General features: G+C 41.7%; 1 protein-coding gene across 1 annotated transcript in view; it reads left to right on the top strand.

Annotated features, from left to right (window-relative positions):
* The window catches only part of LOC132815185 (fibrocystin-L-like), a 213,570-nt gene that overhangs the window by 154,237 nt on the left and 38,979 nt on the right, over positions 1-20,354 (top strand). Inside the window, 8 exon segments of the mRNA XM_060824000.1 lie at positions 2,413-2,542; positions 5,679-5,797; positions 6,511-6,640; positions 8,302-8,475; positions 9,748-9,851; positions 12,754-12,880; positions 17,412-17,509; positions 19,486-19,576. Of these exon segments, the coding sequence (XP_060679983.1) occupies positions 2,413-2,542; positions 5,679-5,797; positions 6,511-6,640; positions 8,302-8,475; positions 9,748-9,851; positions 12,754-12,880; positions 17,412-17,509; positions 19,486-19,576 (973 nt within the window).

Raw genomic sequence — 20,354 nt, 5'->3', positions numbered from 1 at the left:
CTTTCTTGAACTGCTGCAGTCCACCTGCTGTGGGTTGACCCACAATGCCCTTAGGGAGGGAATTCCTGGATGTTGATGCAGCAACAGTGAAGGAATATTGATTACATTTCCAAGCCAGGATGATGAGTGCCTTAGAGGGGAACTTGAAGCAGCTGAAGATGGCTGGGCCTTGGACGCTAGCTACCCTGAGGAATTCCTGCAGAGATGTCCTGGAGCTGAGATGATTGACCTGCAACAACTACGACCAAATTCCTATGATTCCAGTCAGCTGAGATTTTGCTCTGTGATATCCATTGATTCCAATTTTGCTCGGGTTCCTTGGTTGCATTGTCAGTCGAATGCAGCCTTGATGTCAAGGGCTGTCACTTTCATCTCACTTTTGGAATTCAGCTCCTTTGTCCATATTTGAACCAAGGCTGTAATGAGGTCAGGAGCTCTGGTGGAACCCAAACTGAGCAGATGCCACTTGATAACACTGTTGATTACATTTTCCATCACTTTACTGATGATTAGGAATAGACTGATGGGGCAGTAATTGGCTGTGTTGGGCTTTTCCTGCTGTTTATGTGCGGGCCATATCTAGATCCTTTTCCATATCATCAGCTAGGTGCCAGCGCTGTAACTGTACTGAAAGAGCTTGGCAAGGGGAGTGGCAAGTTCTGGAGCACAGGTCTTCAGTACTATTGTTGGAACATTGTAATGGCCCATAGCCTTTGCAGTATCCAGTGTCTCCAACCATTTCTTGATACCTTGTGGTGTGAATCAAATTTGTGAAACCCTGGTATCTGTAAAGCTGGGGATCGCTGGAGGAGGCTAAAATGCCAGAAGAGTTTGCATTGAAAACTGAAGTGCTGCATTTACTGTTAATTTGTATGGTATAATGTTACCTTTTTTGAAAACAGAAAGAGGGAAAATTGGAAACTCAATGACCCTGAGATTTCTTTCAAATTTATGCAATTTTGCCAGACAACAGCCCTCCAATTGAGCTACAGAATGTTTAAAGGGTAAATGCCAAGAGCAGCAGATTGAAAGAAATATTCAAACACACGGACTGAAATCATCCGATGTCTCTCACCCTTTTTCTGTCCATGTGGGGAAAGGGACAAAAAAACCAAGACATTTTAACAGAAAATATTCATACAAGGAAAGAGGTCCACAGAGTTTACCTAAACAAACATTAAATTATCGTCACCCTACAGAAACAACATGTCCTTATTGCACAAATCAAGAATGACAGGACACTCGGAAGCTCAGAGTCGAGGGAATTTGGGGTGTTAATCCCGAATCCCTGAAGGTGTCAGTACAGGTTAATAAGGTAGTTAAAGAGGCATATTAGACACTTGCCTTTATGGGTTGAGGCACTGATTATAAGAGCAGGGAAGTTATAATGGAGCTGAATAGGACCTTGGTTAGGCCACAGTTGGAGTACCATTTTATTTCTGGTCACTGCACTATACGATGTGATTGCACTGAAGGGGATGCAGAGGAGGTTGACTAAGATGCTTCCTAGGATAAAAGGGAGGTTCAGGCTATTTTCTTTGCAGCAGAGAAGTTTGAGTGGTGTCTTAGAGGTGTACAAAATTATGAGGGGCATGGCGAATCATAGAGTCATACAGTATGGAAACAGATCCTTTGGTTCAACTAGCCCATACCAATGAATAAAAACAGCTGTTCCCCTTAGTCGATAGGTCAAAAACATGGGGACATAATTTTGTCTACCACTTCAACACACCACTGTGTTCCCATGCAAAAATTTCTAACGTGGATCTCATGCAATGCTTCAGTACAGCTCACTGCAAGATTGAAGAACAACATTTCATTTTCTGCTTGGGGTGCTTACAGTCCTCAGTATTGAATTCAATCATTTTAAAGGCTGAACACCTCCACTTGTGTCTTTTACCCACTCCCACACCCCAGGCCATGGCCTGTTCCTACTTTTACTCACTCATCGTCCCCATTATCACCTATCTAGCTTATCTTCTCCCTAACTTCCAATTGTCTGTCTACATTTTTCTCAGTCTCCATTTCTTACTCTATTTCTCACTCTGGGCTTCATCTCCATCTACCTGCTTGTTCTGCCCCTATCATCAACATAAATACTAGTGTTTCCTAGCCGCTATCAGTTCTGAAGAAGGGTCACTAGACTTGAAATTTTAGCTGTTTTCTCTCCACAGGTGCTGCTAGACATGCTCAGTTTCTGTGAGATATTAAAGGGTATAAATTGTGAGGGAGGATGTGAAATAAGACTGGGTATTAAAGCGTACAGGGATTGAGTCAGAAAGTCTAGTTAAACTGAAGGCACTCCTGCCTTCTCTGCTAAAGTGCTCACTCCTCCCGTTCCCTGGGTCTGGGATGGTTTAGACGGTCTCAGGAATTTCAACTGCATTACTGTTGGTGTGTTTTGTTTTGCAGGGAGGGAGGCTGATTGCAGGCAGCCCAGAAAAACCGTTCCAAGGAGAGCTACAGATTGTTTTGATGGGAGACCATTCAACCCCCGAGTGGCCTTTAAGAAATGGGCCCAATCAAGGTTCGAAGGTGCTGGGTAAGTCACCTGTATAGCTTCACTCGTGATGAGTTCTTAACAGAATCATATTCAGATTATTAAGTAGAAAAGCTGAGAAAGTGATCTTTCCCGCTTGATTCAGAGAGGATCTGTTGTGCCCACAGTGAGTGAAGCAGCAGCCGCTTAGATGGCTGTTTCCCACTTTGACCTTGACCTTGTGAATCTGATAACTTTGCTTTGAAGGATTGATGATGAATTAGCCGTGTCACATAGAAATTCATAGAGTTTAACTGGTAGAAAGGGCTGGCCCATCACAGTCCCATCAGGCAGTGAATTCCAAATACCTATCACTCTCTACGTGAAAAAAGACTTCCTTAGGTATCCTGTACACCTCTGTCCCTTGCCTTGAATCTATGTCCCTTGACTGATACTCTCTTAATGGAAAATGTATTCCTATCTACTTTGTCTATGCCATGCATAATTTTGTATGCAGGTCATTCCACTATTATGCACATTTCATTAATGAGAATTCACTATAATCTGATTAACGAATTATTTCTAAAGTATGAACTTTTAAAGTATGTATTGGTTATAACACAATTCCGGCCCCATTAGTTTAACTGGTGCTGCTATTATAACACAAGGTTGCATAAGAATAGAACTACCGCATTATAACAGAGATGACTGTCCAACTTTGACCATCACTCTTTGCCTCCTGCCACTAAGCCAATTTTGGATCAATTTGTCAAATTACCCTAGTTGCCATGGGGTCTTACCTTCTTGATGGCCAACACTAAGCAGTACCATGTCGAAAGCCCTACTGAAGTCTAAGTAGACTACATCCGCTGCACACATCTTGGCATCTCCTCAAAAGTTCAATCAAACCTATCAGACAAAAGCACCCCCTGATAAAATCATGCTAGTTATCCTGAATTAATCCTTGCCTTCCAAGAATGCTTTCCAAAAGTTACCTCACCACTGACATTAGATTGACTGGCCTATAGTTCCCTCATTTATTCCTACCACCCCTCTTGAAGAACAGGACAACATTAGCTGCCCACCAGTCGTCTTGCATATCTCCTGTGTACAGCAAGGAATTGAAAATTAATGTCAGAGCACTAGCAATTTCCTCATTTGCTTCCCATTGCTCCAATGTACATTTTCTCATGAATAGCCGCCTCAGTCCACTGTGGCCAGATCCTGTCTTATATTAAAAGCGGCCTGGCCCCAGTTCAGAACTTCTTTTTCAGGTCCATCTTTGTGACTACTCTAAATCTTACTGTGTAACAATCACTATCACCGAAGTGCTTCCCCAGTGATATTTCTCCCATCTGCTCAGCTTTATTCCCTAAAATTAAGTCCAGCACATCCCCCTGTCTTGTAGGACTTCCTGTGAGTTAGCTTGAAAAGGTCTCCTGGATAAATTTTAAGAATTCTGAACCCTCTAAGCCTTTCCTACTTTGTCTATCCCAGTTAATAATTTTTGTTTTGTTTAATTAATTTGTGAGACGTGGGCATCACTGTCTGGCCAGCAGTTATTGCCTGTCCCTAGCTACCCTTGAGAAGGTAGTGGTGAGGTGCCTTCTCGAATGGCTACAGTCCATATGCTGTACATTGGCATGGCACAGTGGTTAGCACTGCTGCCTCACGGTGCCAAGGACCTGAATTCAATTTCAGCCTTGGGTGAATGTCCATGTGGTGTTTGCACATTCTCATTGTGTCTGCCTGAGTTTCCTCTGGGTGCTCCAGTTTCCTCCTGTGGTCCAAAGATATGCAGGATTAGCCATGATAAATTGCCCCGTAGCATCCAGGGATATGTAGGCTAGGTGGTTTAGCCATAGAAAATGCAGAGTCCCCGGGAAAAGGGTTGAGGGTGGGTTTGGGTGAGATGCTCTTCGGAGGATCGGCACAAGTCTTGATGGGTTGAATGTCCTCTTCCTGCACTGTAGGGACGCTGTGATTCTATGAGCCCTAATGCCCTTAGGGAGGGAATCCCAGGATTTCAGTCCAATAACAGTGAAGTTAAAATCCCCTATTACTATCACCCTATGAATTTTACACTTCAACCCTTGCATTTCAGCCCTTATATCTCTTCCTGTCTATTTGTGGGTCTTCAGTATATTCCCAATAATGTGGTCACCCCCTCATGTTTTTAAGTTCTATCCATATGGATCACTTGAGGAACCATCTAAAATATCATCCTTCCTTACTGCGGTAATTAACTTCTTGCTCAGCATTATGGCACTACCTCCTCTTTTACTCCTCCTTGTCTCCTCTGAAGACACACTACCCTACAACGTTGAGCCGCGAGTGCTGCCCCTACCTCAATATTGTCTCTGTGAAAACAATGATATCATATCTTCATATGTTAATCAGCACCCTCAACTCATTCACCTTACTCACAAGGCTTGCATTAAAATGAATGCCATCCAACCTTGCCATGCTCCCTTGTGCCCAAACTTGACTGTATTTGCATTGCCTTCTGGTGTTCAATAGATCCCTATCAACCCTCAAAGAGATGGATATAAAATCAACAGGGTGGAACCAACAGAGTGGAATAATAGATATAAGAGGAGGCATTCAACCAGTCTGTCATGCTTTTACACCAAACATGTGCCCAATTAGGTTCCATCCTTGGGTGACTGCCTGTGTGGAGTTTCCACACCATGTCTTGTGGGTTTCTTCTGGGTGCTCTAGTTTCCTCCCATTGTCCAATGATGTGCAGATTAATTGGATTGACCATGCTAAATTGCCTGCAATGTCCAGGGATATGCAGGCTGAGTGGATTCGAAATGCAGGGTTACATGGATAGGGTAGGGGATGGATCTGGGTGGGATGCGTTTTTTATCTGCCTGTGCTTCATATCCCTTCTTGCCCCTACCTCACAAAAACCTACTGGCCTTTGTTTCAAATTCTCAGTTTGACTCACTTCACCCCACCCTCTTCCTTATGAATCAACCTCATTTGGAAAGAATTTTGAGATTTCCAAAACTACTTCTATGTGACATCATTTACTGTCCCACTCCACTTTCTGTGTAACTGTTTGTTTCCAATGTTGATTTCAGTGCCTGTATTTTCAGTTTGCCAGTTGATTTGTTTGTCTGAAACTGTTACCCAGTTTTCTTTCCTAGAGTTCAGGGCTGCAATGTTTCTGCTTTACCTCTTTGTTCTGTAGGTGTGTTTGGAGGACTGGATCTGCACGGTATTCCCCATTTGGTCTATAAAACCAAACTGGGTTCAACAGCACATGCTGGCTCCCTCAACATAACTCTGGTTGAAGCCGTCGATTGGCAGGTATTCGGGATGGGGGTCGTGCTGTAAGTAGCCGAACACTGATTGTTTGGGGATGGATTCTTCCAGAGGCATAACCTCCTCCAATTTGTACAAGGATTGGGATCAATAACTGGGGGAGAGGGAGCCCAACGTAGTGAAACTTCACTGAATTGGGAGGATTCTACATCGAGGACAGTTAATGGGACCTCAATCTTGGGGTGCATCTTATCTAATGATGCCCACTTTTGAGCACTGAGAGTATCATCTATTCCTGGACCCACCACCATGCCTGAAAATAAACAAGAATTATTGTTTGCTCTTGAACTTCCATGAGCAGGGATAGAGGCATCTTCTCTCTCCTCTTTTTATATACACCTGTCTTGGACAGCCAGATTCTTCTGGCATTGGAGAATGAAAACTCTGCCACCTAACATCTCCTCTAGCCACCCTTTCTTCACTCCAGCTGAGCCAGTTACTACAGTGTATCCCTCTGCATGTTTTATCTTTTGCTCTGACCCACCTCTCCCTCTAATCTCATCTGAACCTTGCTCCAGCATTTCAGCAGGATATCCTGCCCAGGGGCTAATCTTTAAATCAAACAGATTCTGTCAGGACTTAATCTAATAAACTGGGCAGCTGATTAGTCACTGGGGAGGGGGGAGCTGTATCAATCCACTTAACCCAGTTTCATTTATGTCATGGTTCAGCTACTGATTGATGTTCATTTTGTTCAGGAAGGAGATGAGATCCTTGTGTCAACCACGAGCTATAATTACACACAGACAGAAATCAGAACGATCCACTCTATCTCCTTTGATAGAAAGACATTGGGTTTGAACGAAGCACTATCGTACACACACATCGGTAAGTCTCGGCTGAATGGAAATTCTAATAGGTCTCTTGGTACTGTCAGAAATGAGATCTGAACACCCTCTGCTGCAAATTATCATTAAGAGAGAGAATTACAGAGAATGACATAGAATTTACAGCACGGAATCAGGCCATTCCATGGAACCAGTCCATTCTGGCATTACTGCTCCATTCAATCGCCTCTCTTCCTCCTTCATCTCAGCATAACCTTGTATTTCCTTCTTCCTCACTTGCTTGAATAATTTCCCCTGAAATGCATGTCTGTCATTTACCAATCATTAATCAGTAACTGTCTTAGCTAGTTCCACATAATCACCACTCTCTGGGGGAAGGCACTCCTCCTGGTGACCATCAGATTTTGATGGCCTCTAGTTTTGCTCTTCCCACAGGAGAAAACATTCTCTCTGTACCCATTGTCTCAAAACCTTTCATTACTTTAAAGGCCTTGATTAGATCACCATCAGCCCTTTCCAAGAAATTTCAATAAAAGCAGGATGTACTTCTGAGGCTCCATAAGGCTCTGGTCAGACCATATTTGGAATATTGTGTGCAATGTTGGGCCCCATGTCTCAGGAAGGATGTACTAGCCCTGGAGAATGGTCCCAGCAATGAAAAGCTTAACATGTGAGGAATGTTTGAGGACTCAGGGTATATATTCAATGGTGTTCAGAAGGATGAGGGGGGATCTAATTGAAACATATAGAATACTGAATGGCCTGGACAGAGTAGATGTTGGGAAGATGTTTCCATTGGTAGGAGAGACTAGGTCTCGAGGGCATAGCCTTAGAGTAAAGGGAAAATCTTTTAGAATGAAGATAAGGAGAAACTATGGGAGTGGTGAATCTATGGGATTCATTGCCACAGAAGGCTGTGGAGGCCAGGTCATTGAGTCATATTTAAGACTGAGATAGACTCTTGCATATCAAGGGGATCAAGAGTTACAGGAGAAAGTGGGAGAATGGGTTTGAGAAACTTACCGGCCATGATTGAATGGAGGAACAGATTTGATGGGCTGAATGGCCTAAATCTCAGTTCTTATGCCTTATGAATTCCACCCAGTACATCTTCTCCCATTATTCTGATGCCTTCCATGCAAATCAACATTTATACTTAATCCAGTGCCTCTTTATCATTTTCATCTAATGGAGACCAGAACCTAAACAAAGAAGCAAATTCAGCATACATACCTCAGGAAGACCAATCTCGCAGTTAAAGTACATTATTCCCTCCAGAGGATATGGAACTCAAGGGACCACATGAGACTACTAATGAGCAGCTTAATAACTGCTTGATGTATGAAAGTGACCAACTGTATATCAGAGACTTATAGCCTCCCAGCAACAGCAGTGTGTATTTATAAAGCAACTCTAATTCAGTAAAAAAGATCCAAAGATTCTTTACATGAATGAAATTAAAATTGACATGGGAGGAATGAAAAGGATAATGCATTTTCAAAAATACTATTTTAAAATCATATTTGCATTACATAGTAATCATTTCAATAGTTTTAGTAACTAAGTTTGTTATTCTAATAGGACAATTGAAGATAGCCCATTTATGTTGTCCTGAACCCATTTCATGGATTGCAATTTTTATTAATGGCTATGTCCATGTCTGTGAATCAATCTAATTGAAGATTGTTCATTTTCTTCCAGCGGAAACACAGGAATTGAAGGGAAGAGGCCAGAGTTACACTATGGCAGCAGATATTGGCCTGCTCAGCAGAAACATCAAGATCATTGGCCATCATCACCCTGACAAGGCAGATGAAATGTTTGGAGCACGAGTCTTGATCAGTTCCTTCTTTTATAACGGACTGGAGTTCAAAGGTATCTCATCCTTATTTAGATTATGAAATCTCCCAAAAAGAGTGTTGAAACATATTCCCTAAGATCTCTTGTGACAGTGCTCCTGGTGAATGGGCAAAACAAAATGTTATGTGGGCGTATTACCTCGGATACTTCATCAGCTGGGATTGAGATTTGTCAAAGCTGGATTAAGAATGGAGAGCCAGGTATTCAGAAAAGCAAAGCTTGTCATCCAGTCATAATTACAGAGAAGAGATTTAGTGATGGGGAGGTTTAAGATCATTTGGAGGCATGAGAAATGTGGTTACAGGTTGGGAGTGAACACTGAGAAAGATTATCCGAATTGTATGTTCCTGCTTTAAATGGTGAAGAACAACATAACCGTTAAAATAATGCCATTAAAATCAGAGGCTGAGCATGTAATTTTCTGATGTATATGCCAAGACGTACAAAGCGCTCACCTGAGTGTGCTTCTGACTAATATTGTCTTCAGTCACAGTTCATAAACAAATAAAATAATTAACACATCGACCATGTAGGAGTTGGTGATTGCTGCATTTCCATGTACTTATGTTTTAAGATTATTAACTTCAACAAAGAGTCAGTAAGAACCATTTTGTATAACTGTGTGATCTACAAGGCCATTTCAGAGTTAAGTGTCAACCCAAACTGCCCTAAGCACGAAGTCATTTATAGACCAGACAGATTGTCTTCCCATAAGTACAATAGTGAATAAGTAGAGTGTTACACAATTCTGTAGTTTTGTGTCAGTTACTGACAGCAGTTTTTTCTAAATTCCAGATTTGCTGAAATAAACACCCTCATCCCTACATTGAGATTTGAATTCTTGTCAGATCATTAGTTCTTGAGATTATTTGTAATATATCCAATATAACCCTAAATGCTAAGATTTGATCCTCATCAATCAATGATCTTTGTATGCTTGGTCCATGTAAGAGAAATGAAAATTTGCTCTGAAGCAGATGGGGTATCAGGCTCCCATCCAACTTGTTAACTCCACAAACACTTCTGTGTTCGAATTGCACACAGTGATCTTGGCAACAACAACGCTGACGCATTGATCTGAAAGTCTTCTGAACATTATGTTGAGGTTTTAGACAAAAGTTGAAAGAGTTTCACTTTAATCCTTTTAATTTTAAACCAAGAAAGTTTCTGCACAAAATATTACTTTTACTGATGACTACTGGTTTTTATACTGTCCTTGAAAAATCTTTCATTCCTGCAACCTGTTAAAGATTATTTAAATTGTTGATGTTTTTCTATGTTTTGTAGGTCATGCCAGAATACAGGATGTTGAATTTTATCACAGTGGACAGTATGGTTACTTAAGTTACTTTGGCCCACGATATTCTGTGTCTTTCCTCAATCTTGGAGAGGTTTGTAACAGATTTTTTTTTAAACAGTTCATATTTTTCATGCAGATTAATTTGCTTGTGTTTCTGACAGTTCCTCAGGGTGGGTGTATGCTGCAAATTGAGACATGGCATGCCTCACTTGAAGACATGAGTCTGTCAGGTTGACATTTTTATCAAGTTTTCCGATATTTACCCAAATACTTGAAACTTTGCAGAGAGTGTTCTGATTGGTCTCCAGTTTTTGCAAATGACAGAGGGTAGTTAAGTTGCCAGGAGGTAGGCACCAGTGGCAGACCAGTGTGCCAGTGCTCCTGGCAAACCTGGAGGACCACCTTGTAGAGTGCTATCTCCAACCCTTAATACCACCGCCATGGTGGTGAGCTGACTACTTTCTCTTGTATGATTGATTTTTTTAATAGGTGGCTATCAGGGGACCTCCGTGTTGAAGTACCCTCTCAATTACTTACTCTTCAATGCAACATGCCACTCCTCTTAAGTTATTCAGCCTTTTATTAACCATCTAGCTTTAAGAGTTTGCCTGCCGCCCTTAATTCCTTGAGTGTGTGTTCAGTGCCAAATCATATTTGTTGTCCTCAAAGTAAAAACTTGACCCTGATTTTCACTGATCAGGGCATTCTCCACACTGGGGACCACAAATGCAGACTGAGTGACCACTTCAGTCAACAAACACGATCCAAGTTTCAAACATTTGTCATTTTAATTGTTCACCTTGCCTGCTGCAGTGTTCCAGTGGAGCTCAACACAAACTTAAGGAACAGCACCTCATCTTTCAACTCAGCATTTTACAGCATTTTGGACTCAATCCTGACTTGAACAACTTTAGATTATAGCCACTGTCTTTATCTTGTTTTTTATTGTTTCTCTTTTTTCTAATTTTGCTTTTTTTCCTTCTCTGATTGCATTGCTTGTTATTTCACATTGCATTTAGGTTCAAATTTTTTATAGGAATTTATCTTATGTGGACACAACCAATTTTATTCACTTTTACCCAGTATAAGGGCTTTTGCATCACAAACTCTTTTGATCTTTAATCATCTCTGGACTCCAGTTTATGCAAGCAGAAGGCTGGAAGCACACAGCAAGCCAGGCAGCATCAGGAGGTGGAGAACTCGACATTGCAAGTATAACCCTTCTTCAGGACTGGGGATGAATATTAGAGGAGCAGCTCCCCTGAAACTCATCTTCAGTCCTGAAGACGGGTTACACCCAAAACAGAGATTTCTCCACCTCTTGACGCTGCCTGGCTTGCTGTGCGCTTCCTGCTTCCTGCTTGTCTACCTTGGATTCCAGCATCTGCAGTTTTTTGTCTTCACTTTATGCAAAGCTTTGAGTTTGCTGTACACGTACACACAGACTCAAATACAGAAGCAGGTAGAGACACACACAAACCGATAGATGCATACTGACACAGAGTAAGACACACACTCAAAGACCGATGCATATACAGACTCAAGCGCGCGCACACACACACACACACACACACACACACACACACACACACACACACACAGTCATAGAGATGTACAGCATGGAAAGGAACCCTTTGGTCCAACCTGTCCATGCTGATCAGATATCCCAACCCAATCTAGTCCCACCTGCCAATACCTGCCCCATATCTTTCCAAACCCTTCCTACTCATATACCCTCCAGATGCCGTTTAAATGTTGCAATTGTACTAGCCTCCACCAGTTCCTCTGGCAGCTTATTCCATACACGTACCATCCTCTGACTGAAAAAGTTGCCCATTAGCTCTCGTTTATATCTTTCCCTTCTCATCCTCAACCTATGTCCTCTACTTTTGGACTTTTCCATCCCAGGGAAAAGACTTTGGCTATTTATCCCATTCATGCCCCTCATGATTTTATAGACCTCTATAAGGTCTCCTCTCAGCCTCTGAAGCTCCAGGGAAAACAACACCAGCCTATTCAACCTCTCTGCATAGCTCAAATTCTCCAACCCTGGCAACATCCTTGTAAATCTTTTCTGAACCCTTTCAAGTTTCACAACATCTTTCTGATAGGAAGGAGACCAGAATTGCATGCAGTATTCCAACAGTGGCCAAACCAATGACCTGTACAGCTGCAACATGACCTGCACTCCTGTACTCAATACTCTGACCAATAAAGAAAAACATACCAAATGCCTTCTTCACTGTCCTATCTACCTGCGATTCCACTTTCAAGGAGCTATTAATCTTCACTCCAAGATCTCTTTGTTCCTCAACATTCCCTAGGACCTTACCATAAAGTGTAGAAGTCCTGCTAAGATTTGCTTTTCCAAAATGCAACACCTCACATTCAACTCCATCTGCCGCTCCTTAGCCCATTGGCCCATCTGATCAAGATCCTGTTGTAATCTGATGCACACCAAAAAACAGACACACAGACTAAAGCACCACAGACACTTGCACAAAGTCAGACACAGGCGCGTGCACACACACAGACAACCACTTCTAGTAACCTGAAACATTAACTTTGTCTGTCTCTCTCATGCTAGATGATAAATATTGCTAGCATTTTTAGCTCTCATTCTAGATTTCCAGCACCTCCAGGTTTATAGCCCAGAGTGAGGTTCAAACACGAGACTTCTGACTGAGGGTCTCAGAATGGGAGAGAGGGTAAGGAGAGAAAAGCTTGCACATAGTCAGAAACGTGTTTCCTTCAATGGTTTCTAAACTGATAATTTCTGCATTTTTATTCACAAAAGAAAATTTGGGGGATTTAGTTTAACAAAGGCAGGACCTGGCATAAAACAGGATGAATAATGGAGGTGGAGCAGAAGGAGATATCCCTCAAGATCAGCCAGTGACTGCAAGAGTCACTGTTGATCTTCTTTGATACCTTAAGAAATGTATCAGGACATAGTTTGTTGACATTGAGTAATTCTAACTATCGCTTTCCAGATTGCAGAAAATGATTCTTACATTCGTGGATGTGCTTTCCATCACGGATTTACTGCTGCCATTGGAGTTTTCGCAACAAGTGGCCTTAATATTGATGATAATGTCATATTCAAAACTTATGATGGAGGTAATCATATCTCAGCATGTCAATAAATGTAAATAATGATCAATTCTATGTGAAGGTGTAATCCAGGCACATGTGAGCTAGTCTGTTCTCCATGATGTAGCATGGTTGTTACATCATTGAATAAGGATAAGACCAACTGAAAAGAAATTACTTCAGAATGTTGATAATAGACAACAGGTGCAGAAGTAGGCCATTCTGCCCTTCGAGCCTGCACAATCATTCATTATGATCATGGCTGATCATCCTCAATCAGTATCCTGTTCCTGCCTTATCTCCATAACCCTTAATTCCACTATCCTTGAGAGCTCTATCCAACTCTTTCTTAAACAAACCCAGAGATTGGGCCTCCACTGCCTTCTGGGGCAGAGCATTCCACACACCCCCCACTCTCTGGGTGAAGAAGTTTCTCCTCACCTCTGTCCTAAAGGCCTATCCCTTATTTTTAAGCTGTGTCCTCTGGTTCGGGACTCACCCGTCAGTGGAAACATGTTTCCTGCCTCCAGAGTGTCCAATCCTTTAATAATCTTATACGTCTCAATCAGATCCCCTCTCAATCTTCTAAACTCAAGGGTATTCAAGCCCAGTCGCTTCAATCTTTCAACATAAGATAGTCCCGCCATTCCAGGAATTGACCTCGTGAACCTACGCTGCACTCCTTCAATAGCCAGAATGTCTTTCCTCAAATTTGGAGACCAGAACTGCACACAATATTCCAGGTGCGTTCTCACCAGGGCCCTGTACAGCTGCAGAAGAACCTCTTTGCTTCAATACTCAATCCCCCTTGTTATGACGGCCAGCATGCTATTAGCTTTCTTCACTACCTGCTGTACCTGCATGCTTGCCTTCATTGACTGGTGTACAAGAACACCCAGATTTCTTTGTACTGCCCCTTTACCTAACTTCACTCCATTTAGGTAGTAATCTGCCTTCCTGTTCATGCCACCAAAGTGGATAACCATACATTTATCCACATTAAACTGCATCTGCCATGCATCTGTCCACTCACCTAACCTGTCCATGTCTCCCTGTAATCTCCTAACATCCTCCTCACATTTCACTCTGCCACCCAGCTTTGTATCATCAGCAAATTTGCTAATGTTACTATTAGTACCATCTTCTACATCATTAATATATATTGTAAAAAGCTGTGGTCCCTGCACTGATCCACTGGTCACCGCCTGCCATTCCAAAAGGGAGCCGTTTATCACTACTCTTTGTTTCCTGTCAGCCAACCAATTTTCAATCCATGTCAGTACTTTGCCCCCAATACCATATGCCCTAATTTTGCTCACTAACCTCCTATGTGTGACTTTATCAAAGGCTTTCTGAAAGTCCAGGTACACTACATCCACTGGATCTCCCTTGTCCATCTTCAGAGTTACATCCTCAAAAAATTCCAGAAGATTAGTCAAGCATGATTTCCCCTTCATAAATCCATGCTGACTCTGACCTATCCTGTTACTGCTATCCAGATGTGTGTCATAATTTCATCCTTTATAATTGACTCCTGCATCTTTCCCACCACTGAGGTCAGACTAACTAGTCTATAATTTCCTGCTTTCTCTCTTCCGCCTTTCTTAAAAAGTGGTACAACATTAGCCACCCTCCAATCCGCAGGAACAGATCCTGAATCTTTCGAACTCTGGAAAATAATTGCCAATGCATCCACAATTTCTACCCTGGGATGTAGACCATCAGGCCCCAGGGACTTATCAGCCTTCAGACATAACAGTCTCTCCAACACCAATTCCTGGCAAATATAAATTCCCTTCAGTTCAAGTCCTTCAGCCACTGTTACCTCTGGGAGATTGCTTGCGTCTTCCCCAGTGAACACAGATCTGAAGTACCAATTCAACCCTTCTGCCATTTCTTTTTTCCTCGTAATATATTCCCCTGTTTCTGTCTTCAAGGGCTCAATTTTAGTCTTAACCATTTTTTTTTCCCTTTCACATACCTAAAAAAGCTTTTACTATTCTCCTTTATATTTTTGACCAGTTTACCTTCATACTTCATTTTTTCTCTGCGTATTTCCTTCTTAGTAATCCTCTGTTGTTCTTTAAAAGTTTCCCAGTCCTTCGTTTTCCCACTCATCTTTGCTATGTTATACTTCTTCTCTTTTGACTTTATATGCTTCTTAATTTCCCTCAGCAGCCACGACCACCCTGCCACCTCATAGGTTCTTTCTTCCTTTTTAGAATGAACTGATCCTGCATCTTCTGCATTATACCCAGAAATATCTGCCATTGTTCCTCCACTGTCATCCCTGCTAGAGTATTGCACCATTGAACTTTGGCCAGCTCCTCCCTCATAGCTCCATAGTTCCCTTTATTCAACTGAAATATTGTCACTTCCGATTGTACCCTCTCCCTTTCAAATTGCAGATTGAAGCTTATTGTATTATGGTCACTACCTCCTAATGGCTCCTTCACTTCGAGGTCCCTGATCAATTCTGGTTCGCTGCACAATACCAGATCCAGAATTGCCTTCTCTCTAGTAGGCTCCAGCACCAGCTGTTCTAAGAATCCATCTTGGAGGCACTCCACAAACTCCCTTTCTTGGAGTCCAGTACCATCCTGATACTCCCAGTCTACCTGCATGTTGAAATTCCCCATAACAACTGTAGTAACATCTTTGCGACAGGCCAATTTCAGCTCCTTATTCAACTTACACCCTACATCCATAATATGGATGAATAATATTTGTACTTTTAATGAGTACAGCATTAGAAAAATCAGGAGTCTGCAAAGGGATAGAGATCATTCAACTGAATGAGCAATAATTTGACAGATGGAACGAATTGTGGGAAATATATATATACTTGTTCACTTTGGCAGGGAGGACAAAAACAAGTGTAAAAAATACTTAAATGGTGAGAGATTGCAGAATTCTGTGGAACAGAGGGATTGGAGCGTTATAGTATATGTTATGGACTAGGCCAGACCCCCTCAAAATATTTAAAGAAGGTAGCCTGGACCATAACTTGTTCTTATTTTAAAGCAGGTGTGTTGTGGATATATCAGGTATGACGCAGCTGGTCAAACCACTCAGCTTTAAGCAAAACTGATTGCCACTGTTGGGCGACTGTCTGGAGTTTGCACATTCTGTTTTGTTTTGTCTGCATAGATTTCCTCTGGGTGCTCTGGTTTCCTCCCACAGTCCAAAGATGTGTGAGTTAGGTGAATCAGCCATGCTAAATTATCTATAGTGTTCAGGGATGTGTAGGCTATGTGTATTAGTCAAGGGAAATATAAAGTAATAGGGTAGGGGAATGGGTTGGGTGGGATACTCTTTGGAGGGTTGGTGTGGACTTGTTGGGCCAAGTGGCCTGTCTCCACACTGTTGGGATTCTATGAAAACTGAATTTATTTAAACACTACAGTTGAAACACGAACAAAAGTAAACGGAATTTAGAATAACTTAACTATTTGAAAACTTAACGGACTCAATACTGCAATATAACTATGAAGCTGGTCCAATTCCCGCAACATCCCATAAACACACCCCTTGGCAAAAGGTAGACTCAAACACAGGGTCTTACAGGCAGGAGAGATTTCGGAGAGAAAAATCGGAGACAAGGATCATCTACTGAAGCATGGTACCTTTTCCCATGGTCCCCGTTACCAGCAGTTTCGCTGTTACAACTAAACCAAACTAAAAATAACCTGAACTGGGAGAACTAGCCGCTCCCCTGCCATTGTTATACTAGGCTCTTTGCGGGACATTTCGGCACCTCGGCCCTTATGACCTCTCTTTCTAAAAAAAAACACCCAGGGGCAAAATAACCTTGTTAAAGTGACAGCGTTGCCGCAATGTGAATCACAGTTAGACTGCTGGTTTTAGCAAATGATTAGGAAGACAAATATAATGATGTAATTTATTGCAAGGGGAAAAAAGATTAAAAACCAATAAGTTTTGCTATGTTTGTACAGCACATTGGTGTAACTGCACCCAGTGTAATATGTACAATTCTAATCGTCTTTTAATGAAGACATAATTATGCTAGAAACCATTCAGAGAATGTGCACCCAACTGAGTTCTGTGATACAAGGGTGACCTTATGAGGATGTTTAGAGGAATGAGTGGTGATCATTATTGATAAATATCAGATCCTAAGAAGACTTGACAAGATGATGCTGAGAGGATCTTTCCTCTTGTGGGAGAAACTAAATCTAGGGGACACAGTTTAAAAATCAGGGATCTCCCATTGAACATGGAGATGAGGGGAAAGTAATTTCTCACTGAGGGTTTCTAGGTTCTAGAATCCTCTTCCCCAGAAAGCAGCAGAAACTAGGTCTTTGAGTATTTTTGAGGCTGAATTAGATAGTTTCTTGATGCACAAGCAACTTCAAAGTTACAAATAAGGGAAAAGGAGAAAGCAGACTTGAGATCATGATCAGATCAGCTATGATCTTATAAAATGGCAGAGCGCGAATGACCTACAACTGCTTCTAATTTGTATCTGTTTATTATGAAATAACTTCAGTATATGATTTGTGGTTCAACATCAATTGGTTGTTCTGACCCGTCCTAGGTATCACATTAATGGGTGACAGGAATCGGGCGAGGAGGAATCTGGTGGCTCTCACCTTGCGGTCTTCACTTTCCGATGCTTGGGCTGCAGCAATTGAGGTCAAACCCATTGTATTTAATAAAAGAGGGTGAAGCATATTTAACCAAATTGTTATTTTGACATTGGGAAATTCAATTTGAGATTTTGCCCCAAAGTGAGTCATTACTTGCCATCATCAAATCCACTGGGGTGCCATCACAATGCCATCGCATGAAAACCAAGTATACTCTCGGATGGATGCTGTAAGAAATGTACATCACACTCAATTAACTGATTCTTCATGGTGCAGGCCAGATATATTATTCAACTGCTCAGATATCAATAACAAAGTAGCTGTTATAAATGGAATCTCACAATCTAGTTTCCAACTGACCAATGGTCATCTTCTGGACATTCTGACTGTCAGTTATGCTACATGACGGTCAGAACCTGTTCCCATATGTTCCTCTTTACCAAGTATCACTTGTCCAAAATGCTGTCCAGGTATCCTCAGATAACCTTCCTCTTTAATGTGAATCACATCATTTGGTGCAGAGAAAATATATCAAAATGAGGTCCTTTCTCACAAAATTGCTGGACTGCTGACTTAACAGCCTTCATGATATTTGAACAATTTAATTTGATATTTTCTTCTTAATATTAGAAAAGAATCCCTTACAGCATCTCAAGTGGTTAACATGATCCTGCTGCTAGCATTTGTACTAGTTTTTCTGTCTCCCTTGTTCTGGTCAGTCTAATATTTACACCTTAACTGGGACATTGCTAACTTACCTGCATTTTCATGCTTCTCCCTATTCACCCGACTTATCTCCTATTTCATCAAATCCCCATTGGATAATGATCCCAAGTTATAGTTACTCTGATGGAAAACTTAACTCTAAGCAGATTCAAACAGGCATGCTAGTGAATGGAATGATTATGCACCAAGGTTTCCACTGCGAAACCCATGGTGGAAAGTTTTCTTTCCCTTCCTATTCATATATCCTCTTTGTAACAATGTATTACAGTGATGGGTTCAGTCTGGGCAGCAATGAGAACTTGTCCAGTTCGACATTTTCAAAATATCAAAGATGTTAATTGCTCCGTTCTGCACTCTGACCCAGACTCTATGCTCTGTGCCCTGCCTACACTATGACCCACGTACCCCAACCCTGACCCGACAGCCGTTTATTCTATCATCATAATTCATTTGAATATTTAGAACTTTTAAGAAGCATCAAGAAAGAAACACTTGCATGTATAGAGCACATTTTCATGATCAATAATTGCCTTAAAGTCCCTTACAGCCAATAATGTTCTTTTTGAAGTATTGTTAGTGTTGTAATATTTGAAACCCAACCCCAATCTATTCACAGCAAGCTCCCACAAACAGCGATGTGAGAATAAGGAGATTTTTTTTGGACTGTCGATTGAGGGATATGTATTGTCCAGAATGCTAGGGAGAGCTTTCCTTGTCCTCATCAAAGTGGGGTGATGTGATCTTCTACAGCCACCTACGTAGGCTGATCAGGCATTGGTTTAAAGTCTCATCTTAATAACAGCACCTGTAAGAGGGAAGCACTCCCTTAATACAGTGTCACTTTTGAGTTTTGTAATCAAACTCTGGAGCGGAATCTAAGTTCGGACTTATGTGACTCAAGAGGCGTGAGTGCTATTCACGGAACCATAGCTGAGACTCAGGCTCAGAATTTAATTCTTGTGGCAGAAACCCTGAGTCGAAAAGTTTCCCAACACACCACTCCTGCCACAGGAGAAACTTCTCTGAACTAACTAACTAACTCACCCATCATTTTTAAAGGTTTGCAGAGTCTCCCCGGTTCCTTGAAAATCTGGTCCTCAGGAGCAGGCATTGGGGCAAATGGGTGTACAATGTAACAAATTTTTACACTTGACATTAATTGGGCTGAAAGGTTTGTGTGTTTGTTGTGAATTCTGAATAGGCATTTGCATTCTACATTGCTCAGGAAAAAAAACAACTCTCGATTATTTGCAAGATGCTGTGAAGTTTATAATTGGATTTTATTTATATTTAAAGATAATTGAAGGCTCTGATGTTGTGCTTCAAGGGAACATTGTTGCAGGATTTCAGAAAGCTGGTTATCGAATCAATGGGGAACCATGTCCAAGTAAGTCTCAACCTCAAAGACACTTGCATTCACTTTGTGTCTACCACTTGTGTGTCATTGACATTGTTCCATTTGACCCAGGTAAACAACATTGTGTCATAGAACAAAAAAAGAGAGTAGAGCACAGGAACAGGCCCTTCGGCCTTCCAAGCCTGTGCCAATCATCATGCCTTTACTAAGGTAAAAAAACAAACCTCTGTCCTTACTCGATCCATATCCCTCTATTCCCTCCCTATTCATGTCACCATCCAGATGCCTTTTAAATGTCGCCAATGTACCTGCATCCGCCACCTCTTCTGGCAGTGCAGTCTCTGCTCCTACCACTCTCTGTGTGAAAAACTTCCCTTAAACTTTCCCCCTTTCCCACCCTGAACCTATGCCCTCTTCTAATTGATTCCTCAACCATGGGAAAAAGCTTCTGACTATCCATTCTGTCCACGCACTTGTAATTTTGTAGACCTCTCTCAGGTCTCATCACAGCCACTGTCTTACCAGTGAAAACAATCCTGGTCTTTTTAACCTTTCCTCATGGCCAATGCCCTCGAGACCAGGAAACATCCTAATGGCCTTGTCTGCACTCTGTCCAAAGCTACCACATCCTTCTGGCAGTGTGGCAAACATAACTGTGCACAATACTCCAAATGTAGTCTAACAAGGGTTTTATATGGTCAGTATAGTTTGCCAACTCTAGTATTCCATGCCTGGCTGAAGACAAGCATGCCATACGTCTTCTTAATCACTTTCACCACCTGTGTTGCCACTTTTGCACGCCCTGATC

The sequence above is a fragment of the Hemiscyllium ocellatum genome, chromosome 4 (assembly GCF_020745735.1).
Source record: "Hemiscyllium ocellatum isolate sHemOce1 chromosome 4, sHemOce1.pat.X.cur, whole genome shotgun sequence".
Classification (NCBI taxonomy): Eukaryota; Metazoa; Chordata; class Chondrichthyes; order Orectolobiformes; family Hemiscylliidae; genus Hemiscyllium; species Hemiscyllium ocellatum.
Note: the sequence above shows the minus strand (reverse complement) of the source record. Positions and strands in the feature narration are given on the sequence as shown.